The 15,654-nt window shown below is 48.4% G+C and overlaps 1 protein-coding gene across 3 annotated transcripts in view; it reads right to left on the reverse strand.

The window, feature by feature from the left end:
• Positions 1 to 12,627: 12,627 nt before the first annotated feature.
• Positions 12,628 to 15,654, reverse strand: part of RBM20 (RNA binding motif protein 20) — a 198,760-nt gene continuing 195,733 nt past the window's right edge. For all 3 annotated transcript variants that reach the window (XM_084772579.1, XM_084772578.1, XM_084772577.1), the window contains exon 14: positions 12,628 to 15,571. In XM_084772579.1, coding sequence (XP_084628705.1) covers positions 15,461 to 15,571 — 111 coding nt within the window. In that variant the 3' untranslated portion in view covers positions 12,628 to 15,460. The remainder of the gene's footprint in view (positions 15,572 to 15,654) is intronic.

Here is a 15,654-nt window from a genome sequence, read left to right on the forward strand (position 1 = left end):
CCTAGAACTGGATTTACAGATGGTTGTAAGGCACCACTTGGGTGCTGGGAATTGAACCTGAGTCCCCTAGAAAAATAGACAGTGTTCTTAACTGATGAGCCACCTTTCCAGCCCCCAAACTTTTCACTTTTACCAAAATTAGACCCGAGTGGTCAGCAAAGCACCTAACAACAGATATACATGCTGCCTGGAAAACTGTAGCTCAGTAACCAGCCTGGCAGACCAGAGTCAGGGTTCCTGTGGCTTTTTTCCTTTTCCAAGGCTGGCGTTAGCTCTTTGTTGATGACGTGAAAACCAAAAACCACTAGCCCAAACCACAGGGAGGGGGGAGGCCTCCCAGAGGCTGAGTCTAATAGAAAACAGTTGTTCTTGCTGAGTCCTGGCCACCAAGGGAACAAATTTAAACCAAAAAAAAAAAATCTCATTTCATCTTGAAAAACATCATTGGGGAAGACAACTGGCCACAGTGCAGAGTCCAGTGCTTGAAAACAGTATTAATAATTCATGGCACGAGTCTGGCTCGGGGGTGGGGCCTTGTGAAAGCACCAATTATCCTTCATTGGCTTACTAGTCAATGCATTCCTCAAGGGTCTGTGATGGGCTTAGGCATACAGAAAGCCAGACAGACACAGCCTCTCTCTTGTGGAGTTTATGGCATTCATCTCTCAGGATATTAATTCCAGAACCCTCAAATACATGAGTGCTCAAGTTCCTGTGTAAAATGGGATAGTGCTTGCATATAACCTACACGTATCTTTTCATATACTTTAAGAGACCTGTAGATTATTTAGTTATTAATGTAGTGTAAATGTTAAGGGGCTAGTTACAGCATATTAATTACCCAGAGAATCGTGTTCATGTACAATCAACACAGACAGACGTTTTTCCTAATGGTTTTGACCTAGAGTTTGGTTGGTTTTATAGAACCCATGGATATGGGAAGCTGAATTACTATTTTTCCTTTGACTTAATTTAATTGTTGAGACAGGGCTCTTATAGCCCAGGCTGAGTGCAAACTTTATAAGTAGCTGAAGATGTCCATGAACTTGTGGATATTCTGCCATTTCCTCCTGAAAGCTGGAATTACAAGTGTGTGCCACTCTGCCTGGTTTATAAGGTCCTGTGAGTTAAACCAAGTGCTCTGAGCATGCTAGGCAAGCACTTTGTCAACTGAGCTACATCTCAAATCCATGAAGTATTGTTTCATGAGGTGAATCTTGGGGCTCCAAGCCACACCAAACAGTTCAGAAGGCACAGCTCTCAGGACCACTGTGAATTGTCAAGTTGTAAGTTACAAGAGCCAACTTCAATAAAAGCATTTACATAGATATATATCCATGAGACCCTGAAGTTATAGGACCAGTAGCTCTGACCTCTGCATCTGAGAGTAAAAGCCCATATGGGCAGCACAATATTCATATGGCCCAAGACCTACTAAGCGATGATTCCTGCCACACTCCTATGACAAAATGTTTCCTGGGGTGATGTAATACATCTATTCCAGATAGGGAGCCCATGATAAACCATAGTACTGATACCACCAAAGTCTAACTTGGTGAACTGATGAAGTTTATTGGGGTTACTTACCAAGATATGGGTGAGAGGTTATTTATGGGAGCAGACAAGACTCAAAGTCATCTGCATCATCAAAGCCCATCCCAGCATGGGTGACAGCTCAAAAAATCTGGGAACCTGGAACATACTACACAGCCTGCAGGAAGCTCAACAGGTTGGAGAGTATCCTTTCCAAGTGATTCACTTAATCTAAACATCTTCCAGGCAGCCCAGCTGCTTTCTTCCAGGCAGCTGGTTGGTCTCAGTCTTCCTTCTGGCTTGGCTTGCCTGAATCTTTGCAGCTCATCCTCCTTCAGTCTGATAAGGATGCTCAGCTTTTATTGCTTACTTTGGCAGGGCAGGGCCTACTGAATCTGGTCAGTTTCAGGAACTTCCTGAAGCTATTTTGAGTTGTTTACCTTCCTGTGGGCAGGGCTTCCTCGAAGGGATGCAGTGTTTCCATCTCAGAGGAAACTGTTAAGACACCACCACTGTTGAGGTGAGCTAATGGTTCTTGATCCTCAGTGCTTTCCCAAAGAACAGCAGAGGTACCCATGACTTCTGTACTCTCCATTGCTTTTGACCTGTTGGTGTAAATGTCAACAAATGAGAAGAGCAAATAAAAGCTTTCTTTTTGGGGGAGAGGGGAGGAGTGGTTTTTTTCAGACAGGGTTTCTCTGTATAATCCTGCTGACCTAGAATTAACTAGAACTCTCTTCTTCTTCTTCTTCTTCTTCTTCTTCTTCTTCTTCTTCTTCTTCTTCTTCTTCTCCTTCTCCTTCTCCTTCTCCTTCTCCTTCTCCTTCTCCTTCTCCTTCTTCTTCTTCTTCTCCCCCCCCCTTCTCTCTCTCAAGACTAAGCTGGCCTGAAACTCAGAGATCCACCTGACTCTGCCTCTTGAGTGCTGGGACAAATAAAATCTTAATATGACTGCAAAAATCGTTTTGACCTTATACAAAGATCTGCAGTCTACACTCAAACGATCACAGCTATACCTGGAGTGATCTCAGAATAGATCTTTTACAATGTTCCTCTCCCACATCGGTGAGTAAGGATGAAGTGCTCTAGTTGCTTAGGTCTGGACCTGGTGAATAGGCGCTGAGAAGGATAGACTGAGTCATGTTGGTCAAATTGCAAGGAATGGACTCCTCAAAGGAGTGGTGGCAGCCAGGTATGGGCGCTCACTTTGAATCTCAGCATCTGAGGCAGAGGCAAGTGGATCTCTGTGAGTTCAAGACCAGCCTGGTCTACAAAGAGAGTCCAGGAGAGCCAGGGTTATACAGAGAAACCCTGTCTCGAAAAAACAAGCAGGCAAACAAACAAACAAGCAGTAGCACCCTCACAGAATGAAGACAGAAGAAGCACTGATAGGCACAGCCAAAGTCTATATGGCCCAGCAAGCACATAGTTGGCCTGACTGGGGATTAGATCCATTTTAGAGGAAGCCTGAGGCCAGCATTAGGCAAGAGAGAGGATTAAAGGAGAGAAGGGACTCCGCCCACCTAGGACAGCAGCTCCTGCAGCGAGTTTGGCAGCTGGTGAACTCAATTGAGCACGCAGGTCCCAGGAGTCTACGTCCCTCAGACAATGTGTGTCTGCAGAAGTTGGCTCTCTTCTGTGCAGTTTTCAGCAATGGTGGGTATGACTGTTTACACATCTCGGTCAGTCTTGGCTCAGGAACTGGATGCCAGAGTCTCCCAGGGTAGTTAGGGGATTCCAAAGTCAGAGCTGAGTCAGCCACGTATAACCTTTTGATTTTTTTTTTTTTTAGGAAAGTGTGCAGATGTGTGTGTGTGTGTGTGTGTGTGTGTGTGTGTGTTTCTCTGTGTCTCTGTGTGTGTGCATACATATGTATATGTGTGTTCACAGGCATGTGGGTACAAGTGAATATGGATGTACATTCACATGTGTACACTTGTATGCAAGCCACAGGTTGATGTTGAATGTCTTCCTCAGTTGCTCTCTACCTTATATATTGATGCAAGTTCTCACTCCTGAGCCCAGAACTTTCCAGTTGGGCTATTCTAGCTAGCCAAGTTGCTTGGGGGCTCCCCATCTCTTGCCTGGAAGGCACTCTAACATGAGCCATCGTGACACCTTTTAACCAGGCCCACCTTTTAACATTGCAGCATGACTTTTTCATCTATAAAAATTCATAATTGAGAACTGCATGACTGAATTACAAAAAAAAATCATCAAAGATTTCATATCTTAAGAAACCTTAAGAGCTTGTGTCGGGCTGCACTCACGGCCTTGGACACACGTGGGTGATGGGCCACAGGTTGAATATGCCTGCATCTACAAGTGGATGAAAAGTAGCTGTCACCCTGGGCACTGTGACTTTGAAATAGCTTTAGTTCAAACACAGTGCTCCCTGCCTCAGGCGTCTTGCCATCCCTACCTGGTCCTTTGCACAGTCCAGCTTGTATTCAGAAGCACAGTGTGCCCAGAAGATCTGATCCCTCGGGGCACAGGGGGAAGCCCCAGTCCACCCACCCCGACAAAGGCTCCCTTGGCTTTTCTTGATGTCTTGCTTCCCCAGATTTCTGGTTGCCCCTTCCCATAATCCTTTGCAGAGCCCTTAAGTGATGGCAGGCATCGGGGAATCTACCACTACCCACCCTTTCTTCCGTCTAGGGTATTCTGATCTGATCTGTGTTCTTAATTTCTACCACATTTCTTTCTTAAAAACTGCTACAGACCACCCCCACATCTACACAAGCGCATTCTTTGTGTTCTCATCTCTCTCTGGAGTTTCTTTAAGAGCCTGGCATAGTCAGAGCGATCGGCACCAAGAATGCCTTCTGCAAGCCCAAACATACACGGGGCCTGAAACCAGATCATTCTGACACCCTGCTGTCTGGTGGCAGTGTGGTGGGGGGAGGGTGTTCATTTGACCCATATTTCTGCCTAACATTCACGTTCCTGAGTGTCTATGGAGACTGAGAGAAGACGGGCTTCAGTTCCAGAAGAATATGATGTTGCTCCCTTTAGTGCATTTGAGCCCGTGCCACGCGTGCCAAGCATGAAGAGAAGGTGTCACGAGGGATTTAAAGGCCCCGTGTAGTCATCCATCCCCGGAATTGCTGCTGATTTACAGGCCCCGCATAGCCCTTGATCTCCAGCACATCACTGCTGCACTTTAAGGAATCTAACCTAAAAGGACCACACATGACTACAGTGATACATCTTTCTTTTTCACATTTGAACATTCTCAAAAGCAGGATGCATCTAACTAATGATGTGTGGGTTGGAGTTTGAGTAACAGTATTAATTTCCCCCAGCTATCCAAAATATGAGAGTAAGACTTATAATTGGCAGGCTAGTGCTGTCTTGGCGTAAATCAAAAACAGTAGATGCCTTCCCCCAGATAACATGAAATGAGCTCAGATCTATAATCCACGGCAACACGGTTTTTTAGGTTTCTGATTCTCCGGCCGCATGTAATAAGCTCTCTGAAGAGAGAGACCATCCTTTCTTCCTCTTCTTCTGGCTTCCCCTCCCCTTTTCCCTGGGAGCCAATCTCAGCCACCTTTGGCAATTTCCCAGCCTCACGCATCTGCTTTTTCACTAAGCCTGTTTTTAGTCAGGAAAGAGAAGGGAAAAGCTGGACAGACAGAATTTATTTAGAAAGGAGGGAGGGAGGGAAAGAAGCACTAAATAGTCTCACTAGAATAATGTTGGGCTAGGGACAAGGGCAGCAGTTCACTGAGCTACATACAGCGAGGGCCAGGTGGGTGAAGGGGGTGTTGCCAATGACAGGCATCCCAGGAATCCTTAGAAGTAAAACCCTCAACCATGACGGCTGCTCTGTATGAGCCTGTCCTGTGCGCACTCACACACCTAACAATGCACACAAACATGCATGAGCGTATGTAGTTATACATGTGCTTAAACACTGGGTCAAAGCCTTTCTATAACCATGAATGCTACCTTGAATGAGGGAGGGAGAGAGGCAGGACCATGATACCCACCTTTTGTCCCTGGAGGAAGACATCCTGGGAAGAGAGGAAGAAGTGGTGCCATCAGGTGACTGAGCCAGTCCCTGGGAGAGGCATGTCAGGAAATGACCGCCATGGGCTGGCCAGGTTGACTGAGGTGGGAAGACTGACAGGGCAGAGAGCTCGGGGGTTGGTCTTGTCCCAGGGCAGAAGGCTATGTTTACCTCCGTGGAGACTGAGGAGTTCCACTCCTGTTTCTATAGATTAGCATTAGCCACAAAAGGCTGGACAACAGAGCAAGAAAGGGCTCCTTGGTTAAGGGCAATCACTGCACTTGCAGAGGGCCTGGGTTCAGTTCCCAGAATTCACATGGCAGCTCCCAGTCACCTGTAATTCGCTCTGTAGGATCTGACTCCCTTTTCTGGCACCTGCATGCAGGTTATTCCCATAAACTCATCCAGGCAAACACCTATATACGGTAACTAAATAAATAATATCTTTTTAAAAGTCTGCACAACCACGGGGGCAAAGAAAGAAGCCTTTACTCAGTGGAGACTTCAGAACTCTAGGGAGATGTAGAGTTGTTAGGAGAGAGGGGTGGCTGGACAGTGACCTCTGGGAGATGATGTATTCCCAGGACCTCAGAGAAGAAATAGAGGCAAAGCTGAGAGGAATCATCCTCAAAGGGGATAAGGGAGGGAGCCCCAGTCTGTTCATCATACTGTACTCTGGAGCGTGGGTCCTCAGCTCTAAGGTGTCCATGACTAGTTGGAGTGTCAGAGCTGGAGACAGACTGTGTGAGAACTTAGTGATGTCCCCTCCCCTTTACAGGGTGCTGGGCAGTGGGAGGATCAGTAAGACAGGGAGTGGTTGGGTTTAGGAGGCGCTCAAAGGGAACCTGGGCGTCGACACTGGTGCAACTGAAGTCCTTGTCTAATCTACAAACCCTGCCACAGAGCGGAGCCTGGGCTAGCAGCACCCTGGCCAGGGCCCAAAGCCTCTCCGAGTTCAAAGTCTTTGGAACAGTGTAGAAAGATTTATTGGGAGGAGTGTGGAAACCTTAGGTAGAAGGGCCCGAGTCCTCAAATGTCCCTTGTTCCTTCGGGGTTTCCAGAACTGGGCCCCAGATGAGCTTCTTCAAGGCTCTGAGGATTGCCATTTGTAGGCGTGTATCTCCAAGAAAGCCATGTTTAATTATTAATCACCTGGCCAATTCAATCAATCCAGCCCAAGGCCTCTGTCTGCCAGGGCTCTTCTATTTAATCTGTTGCCCACCCCACACCCTAGTGCCTCTTAGATGATTGGAGGAAAAAATGCCAGGAGCTCCCCACAGTCCTTGGGTTGGCATGAGGTACGGGCATCTGGTAGGCAGGTGTGGCTTCCAAGGTTCAGGGTGAACCAAGGCCATCCCTCCAGTATTGACACAACTGTCACAAACACTGCTTTGTTCCAAGCTCTGCCTGGGAAGGTCCTGTGAAACTGGGTGGGCCTGGTTAGGTGTGGGGATACAGAGCAAGGTCAGACAGGTTTTAGGAGGGGATGCCACTGAGGGCACAGAGACATGGGGCCCGCTCAGAAGGTCCAGCTCCATGGCTACGAAAGAATCAGGCTTATATTAAAAGGCTGAGTTTGGGGAAACTAAACAAGACCATGAGACCATCAGAGCCACCTCCTAGGCCTGGGGAAGGGGGAGCTAGGGATGGGAGGATGGGAAAAGCAGAGCAGGAATTAGGTGTGGTGCTCCCTGGAACCCACCCTGCAGCTATAGACAACTAGCTGGCCCAGTGCTCAGGGCGTCAGGCTCCTGAGCAGAGACTCGGGGCTCTTCAGCTGCAGCTGGTCCTAGGGTAAGGGGGCCGCTTAGTCCTTCATCTAGAAGTCGGTGCGCCTGGTCCAGTGGTAGGGAATACCCAAAACCAAGGCCTAGGTTCTAGGGTGGTGGCCCTCTCAGAAACCTCCCCTAGGAGGCATTTTTGCATGTGGCTGGTAGCTGACCCCGCATCAGATTGGGAAGGTGAGAGCAGGTGGCGGCCCTCTTGACTGTGTGGCCTGGCGTATGAGGGTTATGACACAGTTGGAGGAGGGAAGTGGCTACCACATCCTAATAGAATGAATTGTCTCAGGTTTACTCCATGGGGAGATGGAGGTGACAGTCGGTGACATTTCCAAGCCTCATGATGGATTTTCTCTCAAGGGTCCTGACCCCTAGGGAACTCTGCCCAGCTGGAAAGCCACTTTCCCAGGCTTGAAGGGAAACCAATGGGGTTCCTACTCTACTCTCTACAGCCACACCTTCTCAGACATGGGGGTGGGGCGGGTTCTCACCTCTCCTGAGGGAGTCCTTACTGTCCAGTAGGCAGGCAGTTGTCATCCTTTGCCAGGACCCCAAAGAGTAATTGCTAGAGGAGTTCCGCCCCCCCCCTCCCAGAATTCAGATAGGCAGGCTCCTCACACTGGTTCTCTGTTGTCTGCTATGGCCAGACACGACAGCCAGATGAAGGAATGATGGCAGCCTCCTCCACATCTGATAGACATTGGTCCTAGAACTTCAACCAACCAACGGGGGCCATTTAAAAAATATGAGAATAAAACAGAATAGTTCTGCAGACTGTAGGCAAAATGCTGGCTCTTAGGTAGGCTGAGAAGTGTGAGTCTGGACTTGGGGATGTCACCTAAATAATGACTCCTTTAACACAGAGGAAAACACATGCCAATGACCTCTGCGGGGGTGGGGGTGGGGCTTCCTTTGTGTTCTTCTCCAACAGTGGGCTGGCTCTCAGTGCCTCTGTTCTGCCCACACCACGTGTGTGAAGTACTTCTAGAATATACTCAGAGCGTGGCGGCACACGCCTGTAGTCCCAGCACTAGGGAGGCAGAGGCAGGTGGATCTCTCTGAGTTTGAGGCCAGTGAGTCCAGGACAGCCAAGGCTACACAAAGAGACCCTACCTCAGGGGGGAAAAAAAGGAAAAGAAAAAAACAGAATATATTCAAGCAGAGCAAGCTCCCACAGCGATTCTGACGCGGAAGAACAGCTAGAGCCTACTTCCTCCTTTTCCTCCTTTGAAGCTCCCAGCCACATGCCACACTCAACCCTACTCACCCTCTCAGAGGTGACATCCTTGTCTCCTCTAACCGGCTTCGGTTACCATTTAACAGTTCTCTGGTGCCTTAGTCTGGTCACACCTGGCTTGCATTACACATCTTGTCAACTTGTGGGAAGAGGTTGGCAGGTAACCCAGGCTTCACCGAAGAGGAGGAGATAAACAACTCAAAGTTCTGGCTGGAAGCTGAACAGCCCCAGGGACTTCTTTCCTCGTCCAGTCCCTCTTGTCCCCACAGGACGACAGGCCCCTAGGTAAGTCCTTCCAAGTAGAGAACAGGAAGAAAACGTTTTCTTTTCCTCCCTCTGCCTTTCTTTTCTTCTTGTTTCCCCTGTGTGGGGTCCTTCCTTGATCTTCTGGGAATGGGAGGCATGGAGCCACCAGTGTCCAGAGTTCAGTACTGAAAAGACTTGCCATGAACACCCGCAGTCCAGCTAAGCCAGGCCGCTGTGGTACACCCAGAGCTCACGGCCTTTAGGAACAAAAGCCAGGCTTGAGATGGGCCTAGGACGCGGAGCCCAAGAGCGTGGTTTGAAGCCCAGTGTGGTGGTGGATGACTGTCATTGCCATGCCAACACTCGGGAGACTGAGGTAGAAGGATCATAAGTTCAAAACCAGCCTGGAATGCATAGTGAAGACTTGTCTCAAAAGAAAATATAGGTACATAGGTAGGAAGGGAGGGAGGGACGGAGGGATGGAGGGGGGAGGGGGGAGGGGAAGACATGAAATAAATACATGCTTAGGGTTCAGCTCCCCTGCTCACGGCTTGTCTGGCCCTTTGCAAACTATGTCTCTCGGAGTCTCGTTTTCCCCTCCTGGGGAAAATATCAGCACTGTGAATAAGCAAAGGACCTAGTCCCTGCAGAGTCCACGCAGGCGGCCTGCAGAGGGCCTCGAGAATCAGCAGGGCTAAGGCTGGCTCTACAGCTTCATGCAAAGCAGCAAAGAGAGGACGTGTGAGGCCCAGGGTTCCTGTCGACACTGACATGGCGCTGGCAATGGCCAAATTCCCCTTACAGCAGTCTCCCCAGAAGGGCCATGTCCAGAGGCTTTGCTAAAGAGCAGACACTTGCAACCACTAGCAGAAGGAGACCCCAAAGAAGGGAGGGAGTTCAGAGAGAAGGAGGGGATAATGGGGATTAGATATAATCAAAATATATAATATACTTTTTTAAAGTTTAAGTTTATAAAGAGAAAGAGCCTGAAGACTAAGCCCAGTAACTGAATCCCATTACACAAACGCGGCCTCATGCCCCACTGCTGACCTCCGCCAGCCCAGCTCCATCTGCCACAGGCATGCTGGTCTCCTTCCTTTCCTCTGTGTCAGTGTCATGCTTTCTAGACCACAGTTCTCCCCACCCTCCTGAATGGTCTCTATTCATCTCTCTCCTGCATGTGTGCCTAGTAAAATAAAAGTCCCTTCTATTCTAGGAACTGATGGGGAAGTCCCTAGTTGTCATAGAAGGCAGCTGACACCATCTGAATTCCCTAGAGGCTTGCTAAAATGCAAATGTCCAGGCTTGACCTTGACCAGACTCTCTCCATGGGTGGATGGGATCTGTCATTCTGGCAAGCTATCCAGGTGACTTAGACCAACAATCTGCCTTTAATACCTTGCTGACTGCTGAAGAAAAGCAAGAGGAAGGCCTGAAAAGGTCCCAGCATAATTTAATGGTGCCCCGTGTGGCCCAGCCCTTACTGCCCTGTATGAAAGGTAAGAAGCTGAGTGGCTGTAGGCAAGTCACTTACTTCCTCTTACTGCACCTGCCTTACTGCACCAGACTGTCTTTTCTGTCAGTCTGGCAAAAAAAAAAAAAAAGGCCACACTAGGCACAGCAGCATGTGATTGGAGGAGACTGAGGTAGCATGATTGCTTGAACTCAGAAACTCAAAGCCAGTCTGGGCAACACAGTAAGAGCCTGTCTCAGAAATCCACCCTAGGAAGGACCTTTGAGACGTTAGCGTCTTTGAGACCATCCTGCTCTTAAATACTTGGGGTTCTACCTAAGACCATCATGGTGGAAATCGAAAATGAGATCTCTTGGGGATGAACCTAGACACCCAGCCAGTGCTCATGTAGACAGCCAACAACCAGCTCTTGCTGCTGATGCTCGAAGGGCGCAGAGCATCTAAGAGTCCTGAGTGGCACACCGTTGTCCTTCCCAGCTCCCACATCTCTGGACCTAAGGACCAAACCCAGGGCCTTGCCCTTGCTACCACTGAGCTAAGGCCCCAGTGCCCTGACCAATGCACAGTGAAGAGCGAGCCTGGCCTCTACATCACAGGAGCCAGTTAGGGCAGGCATGCATGGGCACAAGGTGAGGTCTGAATGTATGGAGTCTTAGGGACATCAGAGAGCATGTGGGAATGCCCAGGCATGGGTAAGCAACTGCAGCTCAGGGAAGGACTTAGTCTACTGTCGCACAGCCCTGACACCTGGGCAGCCATGGTACAGAGTGCAAATGGACCACGCTGTCCAGAGCTGTGCACATCCAGCAACATGCTGGGACTGGGGTACCACAGGCAGCCTGGGCTCCAAGCAAAGGCAGGAGTCAGGAGAACAAGTCCTGGTCTGTTCCTGCCTTTGGTCAGGTAGATCACAGACAGCAGCTGCAAGGGAGTATATTCTCCAGCCCTGTTGGGGACTAGAGGCCTGAGCTCAGCCCCAGGCTGGCCATTGAGACTGAGGCGAGGGTGGGGCCACAACAGGCCCAACAGGAACCTTCTTTAGATCTGTAATCTACTACAGTAATTACAGGTGCCCTCACTCTGCCCTCTGGGGCCAAGCTGCCCATCCCATCCTGACTGACTCAAGAGCACTGCTAACAAGAAAGGTGGGCATAGACAGTTCTAGACTGTTGGAAGCTCAAGCCAAGCAAGCCCAGGAGATTGGCATAGCTTCACTTGAACAAACTCCTGAAAAGTGGAAGGTTGTGGCATAGATTACAATTTGCGAAAACAAGCCGGGTGTGGTGGCATATGCCTTTAATCCTAGCACTCTGGAGGCAGGCAGATCGCTGTGAGTTCAAGGCTAGCCTGGTCTACAAAGAGAGTCCAGGACAGCCAAGGTTACACAGAGAGAACTTGTCTCAAAAAACCAAAAATAAATAAATAAATATATAAATAAAACCACAAAAACAAACTAAAACAAACAAACAAACAAAAAACAGATTGCAAAAACAAAGACGTGCTTGTTGCTTTACAGCACATCAGATGCTCTTCCTAGCAAACTCCCTTAACCCTGGAGGTGACTAATATCACCACTTCCTTTTATGCCCAAGGAAAATGTGGGCCCAAGGCGCTGACAGAGATAACCACAGCAAGGATAGGACTCTCTTAAGGATCATGTCCATGACAGCACTGACCACTTCTTTGTGGTCCACTACCAAGGATGCCCTGACCCTGGCTCAAGACAGATGGGTTTGGTCAGTAGACGATTGGGGGGCACTGAGTGTCAATGCTGCAGGTTTGTGCCTACAGAAGGGTCATCTCATCCCAGACCTGCTATGCCACTGAAAGCTTGATTCTCTCCGGTTTCCTAACCAGACCCTAAGTGGGAGCTGTTTTGTAGTCTCTGCTAAACCTTTGGAACCAAGTCCCACAAGTTATCCTCTGACCTTCACATACTCAGTAAGTAAATGAAAAAATTTTAAGGTGGAAAGAAGTTTAAAAAGATGCCTAAGCCGGACGTGGTGGCGCACGCCTGTGATCCCAGCACTCGGGAGGCAGAGGCAGAAGGATTGCTGTGAGTTCAAAGCCAGCCTGGTCAACAAAGCAAGTCCAGGACAGCCAAGACTACACACAGAAATTCTGTCTTGAAAAACCAAAAAAAAAAAAAAGATGCCTAACATCGACCTTTGTCCACCATATGCACTTGCATATATGTGCACCACACTCACAGGTATACACACACACACACACACACACACACACAAATGCAAATGTTAAAAGGAGACCAAATGCTAGTGCAGAGGCACTAGGAGCTCCTGACCCAATATTGAAGGACCCCGGCAGGACACAGCCACTCATAAGCTTTCAAATCCTCTTTATTAAAAACCATTTTTCCTTTTGTAAAAACAAACACTTTGGGTCAGTTATATAGATCAGAAAAAAAGTGATGACAATTTATATAAGACACTCAAAATATTCTAACACTTTACAAGTTCAAACTTAAATTAACTAGTAGTTCTGCTTGTCTCAAAAACTCACAAAAATAATCTCTGGTCCAGTTCAAGTATACTCTTAGAGATCACCGCCTTGGACTGCCCAAGAATGGGGAGCCCCAAACACTAATGGCTGCTGCTGATCATACCAGTAAGTTCACCAGAGCCTCCGGAGGGGCCCCCAGTACCACCAGGTGCCAACAGTGAGCACGAAAGAACACCAGTCAGTAACCCAGGGTGCAAATGAATCTTTTGTGCAAGGTAGTAACTGCTCATGAGCGACCTTGGAGAAGAGACATTTTGAAATAATTGACAAAACACTGAAAAAGCATTTTTTAAAAAAGAAATAAATATTTTCCTGGTTGTCTTTAATACTGCATTGCGTGTAACACACATAGGAATAAAAAGTGCAAGGACCATGCCAATGGAATTATATAAAAATAAATATATATGTATATATATATATATATACACACACACAAGTATAGAAGTATTCATGACTTTAAAGTAGAAACTGTCTTTTCTTTCACCCTTGGGAATTTTCTCCAGTTTGCTCATATGAAGGTCAATTCGCAACCAAGGGAACCATCTCACCACCTGAGAACTGGGCCATGTGGCTTTCCATAGAAACACTATTAGCATAGGAGCCAGTGGTGTTGGTGAGGTCTGGCTTACTCTCTGGAAGACTAAGTGTCCAGCCTCTGATGGAGGTGCTGGCGGATTTAGAGATGCGGCTGGAAGCTATTCCAGAGGTCAAAGGTTTCCCAAGAAATGGAAGATACTTGGCTCGTGACCACAATGCTGGGTTACCACCTGTGGAACCCACCACGCCGAGGACTGAAACACATGACCTAGTCTTGGGATACCACACTCTAGAGCCCACAACTTCCTATCACTCCTTTCCAGACTGGCCTGTTTCCCTCCTCTCTTTGTCTTAACTCCTCTTTCATAGGTTCCAAAAGTTCTCTCCTGGCCACACAGTCATTTTAGGTGCTGCATTCATTTCCTTGCTGTGCCTCAGTTTCCTCGCTGATATGCAGTTACTGCTGAACTACATCGCTTTGCCCATCCCTCATTCATTTGTGCAGAGTAGAGAATGGCAGTGCAGGGGTAAAGACACAATCCCTGTAGTCCACCTGCCTTTACTTGGGAGCAGAAATGGGCAACTTACCCAGACAAACCATCCACACCGATGGCGCCTTCAGGGCGGCATTTCCACTCTCATGAAGACAGCGCCATGCTCTCTCTGACCTTGGGGCCCATTCTACTGTCCCTGTCCCAAGACCTTCCACTAAGACCTGTCAGCCCACATGGGATCGGGTGCTGACCCCAGTGGGAATCAGAGACCCGTTCTTTCTGGCACTTTAACATCCTAGTCAGCACAAGCAGTTCCTCCATTCCCTACCTTCAAGTACCCAGCAAACCAAATGTTTTAGTTTCCACTTCAATAGGGGATCTTTTCCAAATCATTCTAATACAAGGTACCCCAAAGCAGCAGCGCTTAGGATGCATCATGACAGATGCCAGTCTCTTGTCCTGAGCTAGGTTGATGTTGTGCGTTGCAGAGGTCAACATGTGCACCCTGGACCCACACTGGCTTCCTCTACTGGCTGTAGGCAGGTGACATGGCCGGCTGCAAGCTTAGTTACAGTGAATCTGTACCAAAAATCACTGCCCTGAACAGACCAAATCCAGACCCATCCTTAAAATCAGCAAGTTTGGATGGAATCGGTCAGAGCTTCCACAGTATTAGGGTCTTCTTTGCTCCATAAAAATTAATGATTTTACTTGATGGCATTAGCCTGGTGGCTTTCTAGAACAACTGAGGGTCAATGGCTTCCTGAAAACAGGACTGTTGGCGAGGAGCACTTAACTCAGCTGGCAGAGCGAGCGCTTGCCTCCGGTGCTGGAAGCCCTGGCTTGCTCCCCAGCACCACACAGGGCAATCACAGCACTCAGGAGGCCGGGCAGGAGAACCAGGAGCTCAAGGTAAGCTTGGCTCATCTCGCCCTACATGAGCCCTGCCTCTGAGCAAAAACCCAGTGCTCTTTAGCTAGGCCAACAGCCCAGTGCTAGACAGAGCACCTGTCTAGAATTCACAAGGTTCTGGGTTCAATTCCCAATGTTAGCCCAAAACAGAAAAGAAAAAGGAGCCTTTCAAAAATGGTGGGGTCCAACTAGAGGAACTTTTAATGAAATTATGTCCTCCTATGCCAGCGATTCATTGGCTGCAGACCCTGACTTGGCTCTCCTACTCTTCGGGTCACACAGAAGCCAGGTTGTGAGACCACAGCGAGTTCACTAAATGAAGCCCAGGGCTTCTGTTAAACTCCTTCCTTGCATGAATAGCCTCACTTGACAGACCTACCCTATCCAGTCAAAAATTTAAACACAGTGACAATCCCTGAGAAGTTGGATTTTTATGAAAATGAAATGAACTTTGGCACAGAAAAGATGAGTGAAATGAAGAGAGAAAAACAGACTAAGAGACAGAAGCCCACAGAAGCTGGTCACCCTGGGTGGGCTGGACCCAGAGACACTTCAGGATGTTTGCTCGTCACTGGAGACAAGCCCAAGCACCATGTCTTGCCTGGCTCTCCTCCCTCTCTGGTCTCAGTTCTGTCCCCAAGGCCAGGCTGGCCCTAGTTCAGCAGGCTTCTCATCCACCTTCCAGAGACAGCGGTGATGGCAGCAGCAGCGTCAGAGCTTTTTCCTTTCAAAGTGTGGCACAATCCCGCTGTCCTCAGGGCTTGGACTGCCAGCCTCCTCTGGCTCCTTCAGCGCCTCCTCTGCCAGCTGAGACAAGTACTTCTGTGGTAGAGAGAGGGTCAATACAGGCAGAGAGATGTCAGTGGTGGTATGATATATGTGAGAGTGTACATGCATGTGCACAT

This window comes from Acomys minous (assembly GCF_964271855.1).
Source record: "Acomys minous genome assembly, chromosome: 2".
NCBI classification, from domain to species: Eukaryota; Metazoa; Chordata; class Mammalia; order Rodentia; family Muridae; genus Acomys; species Acomys minous.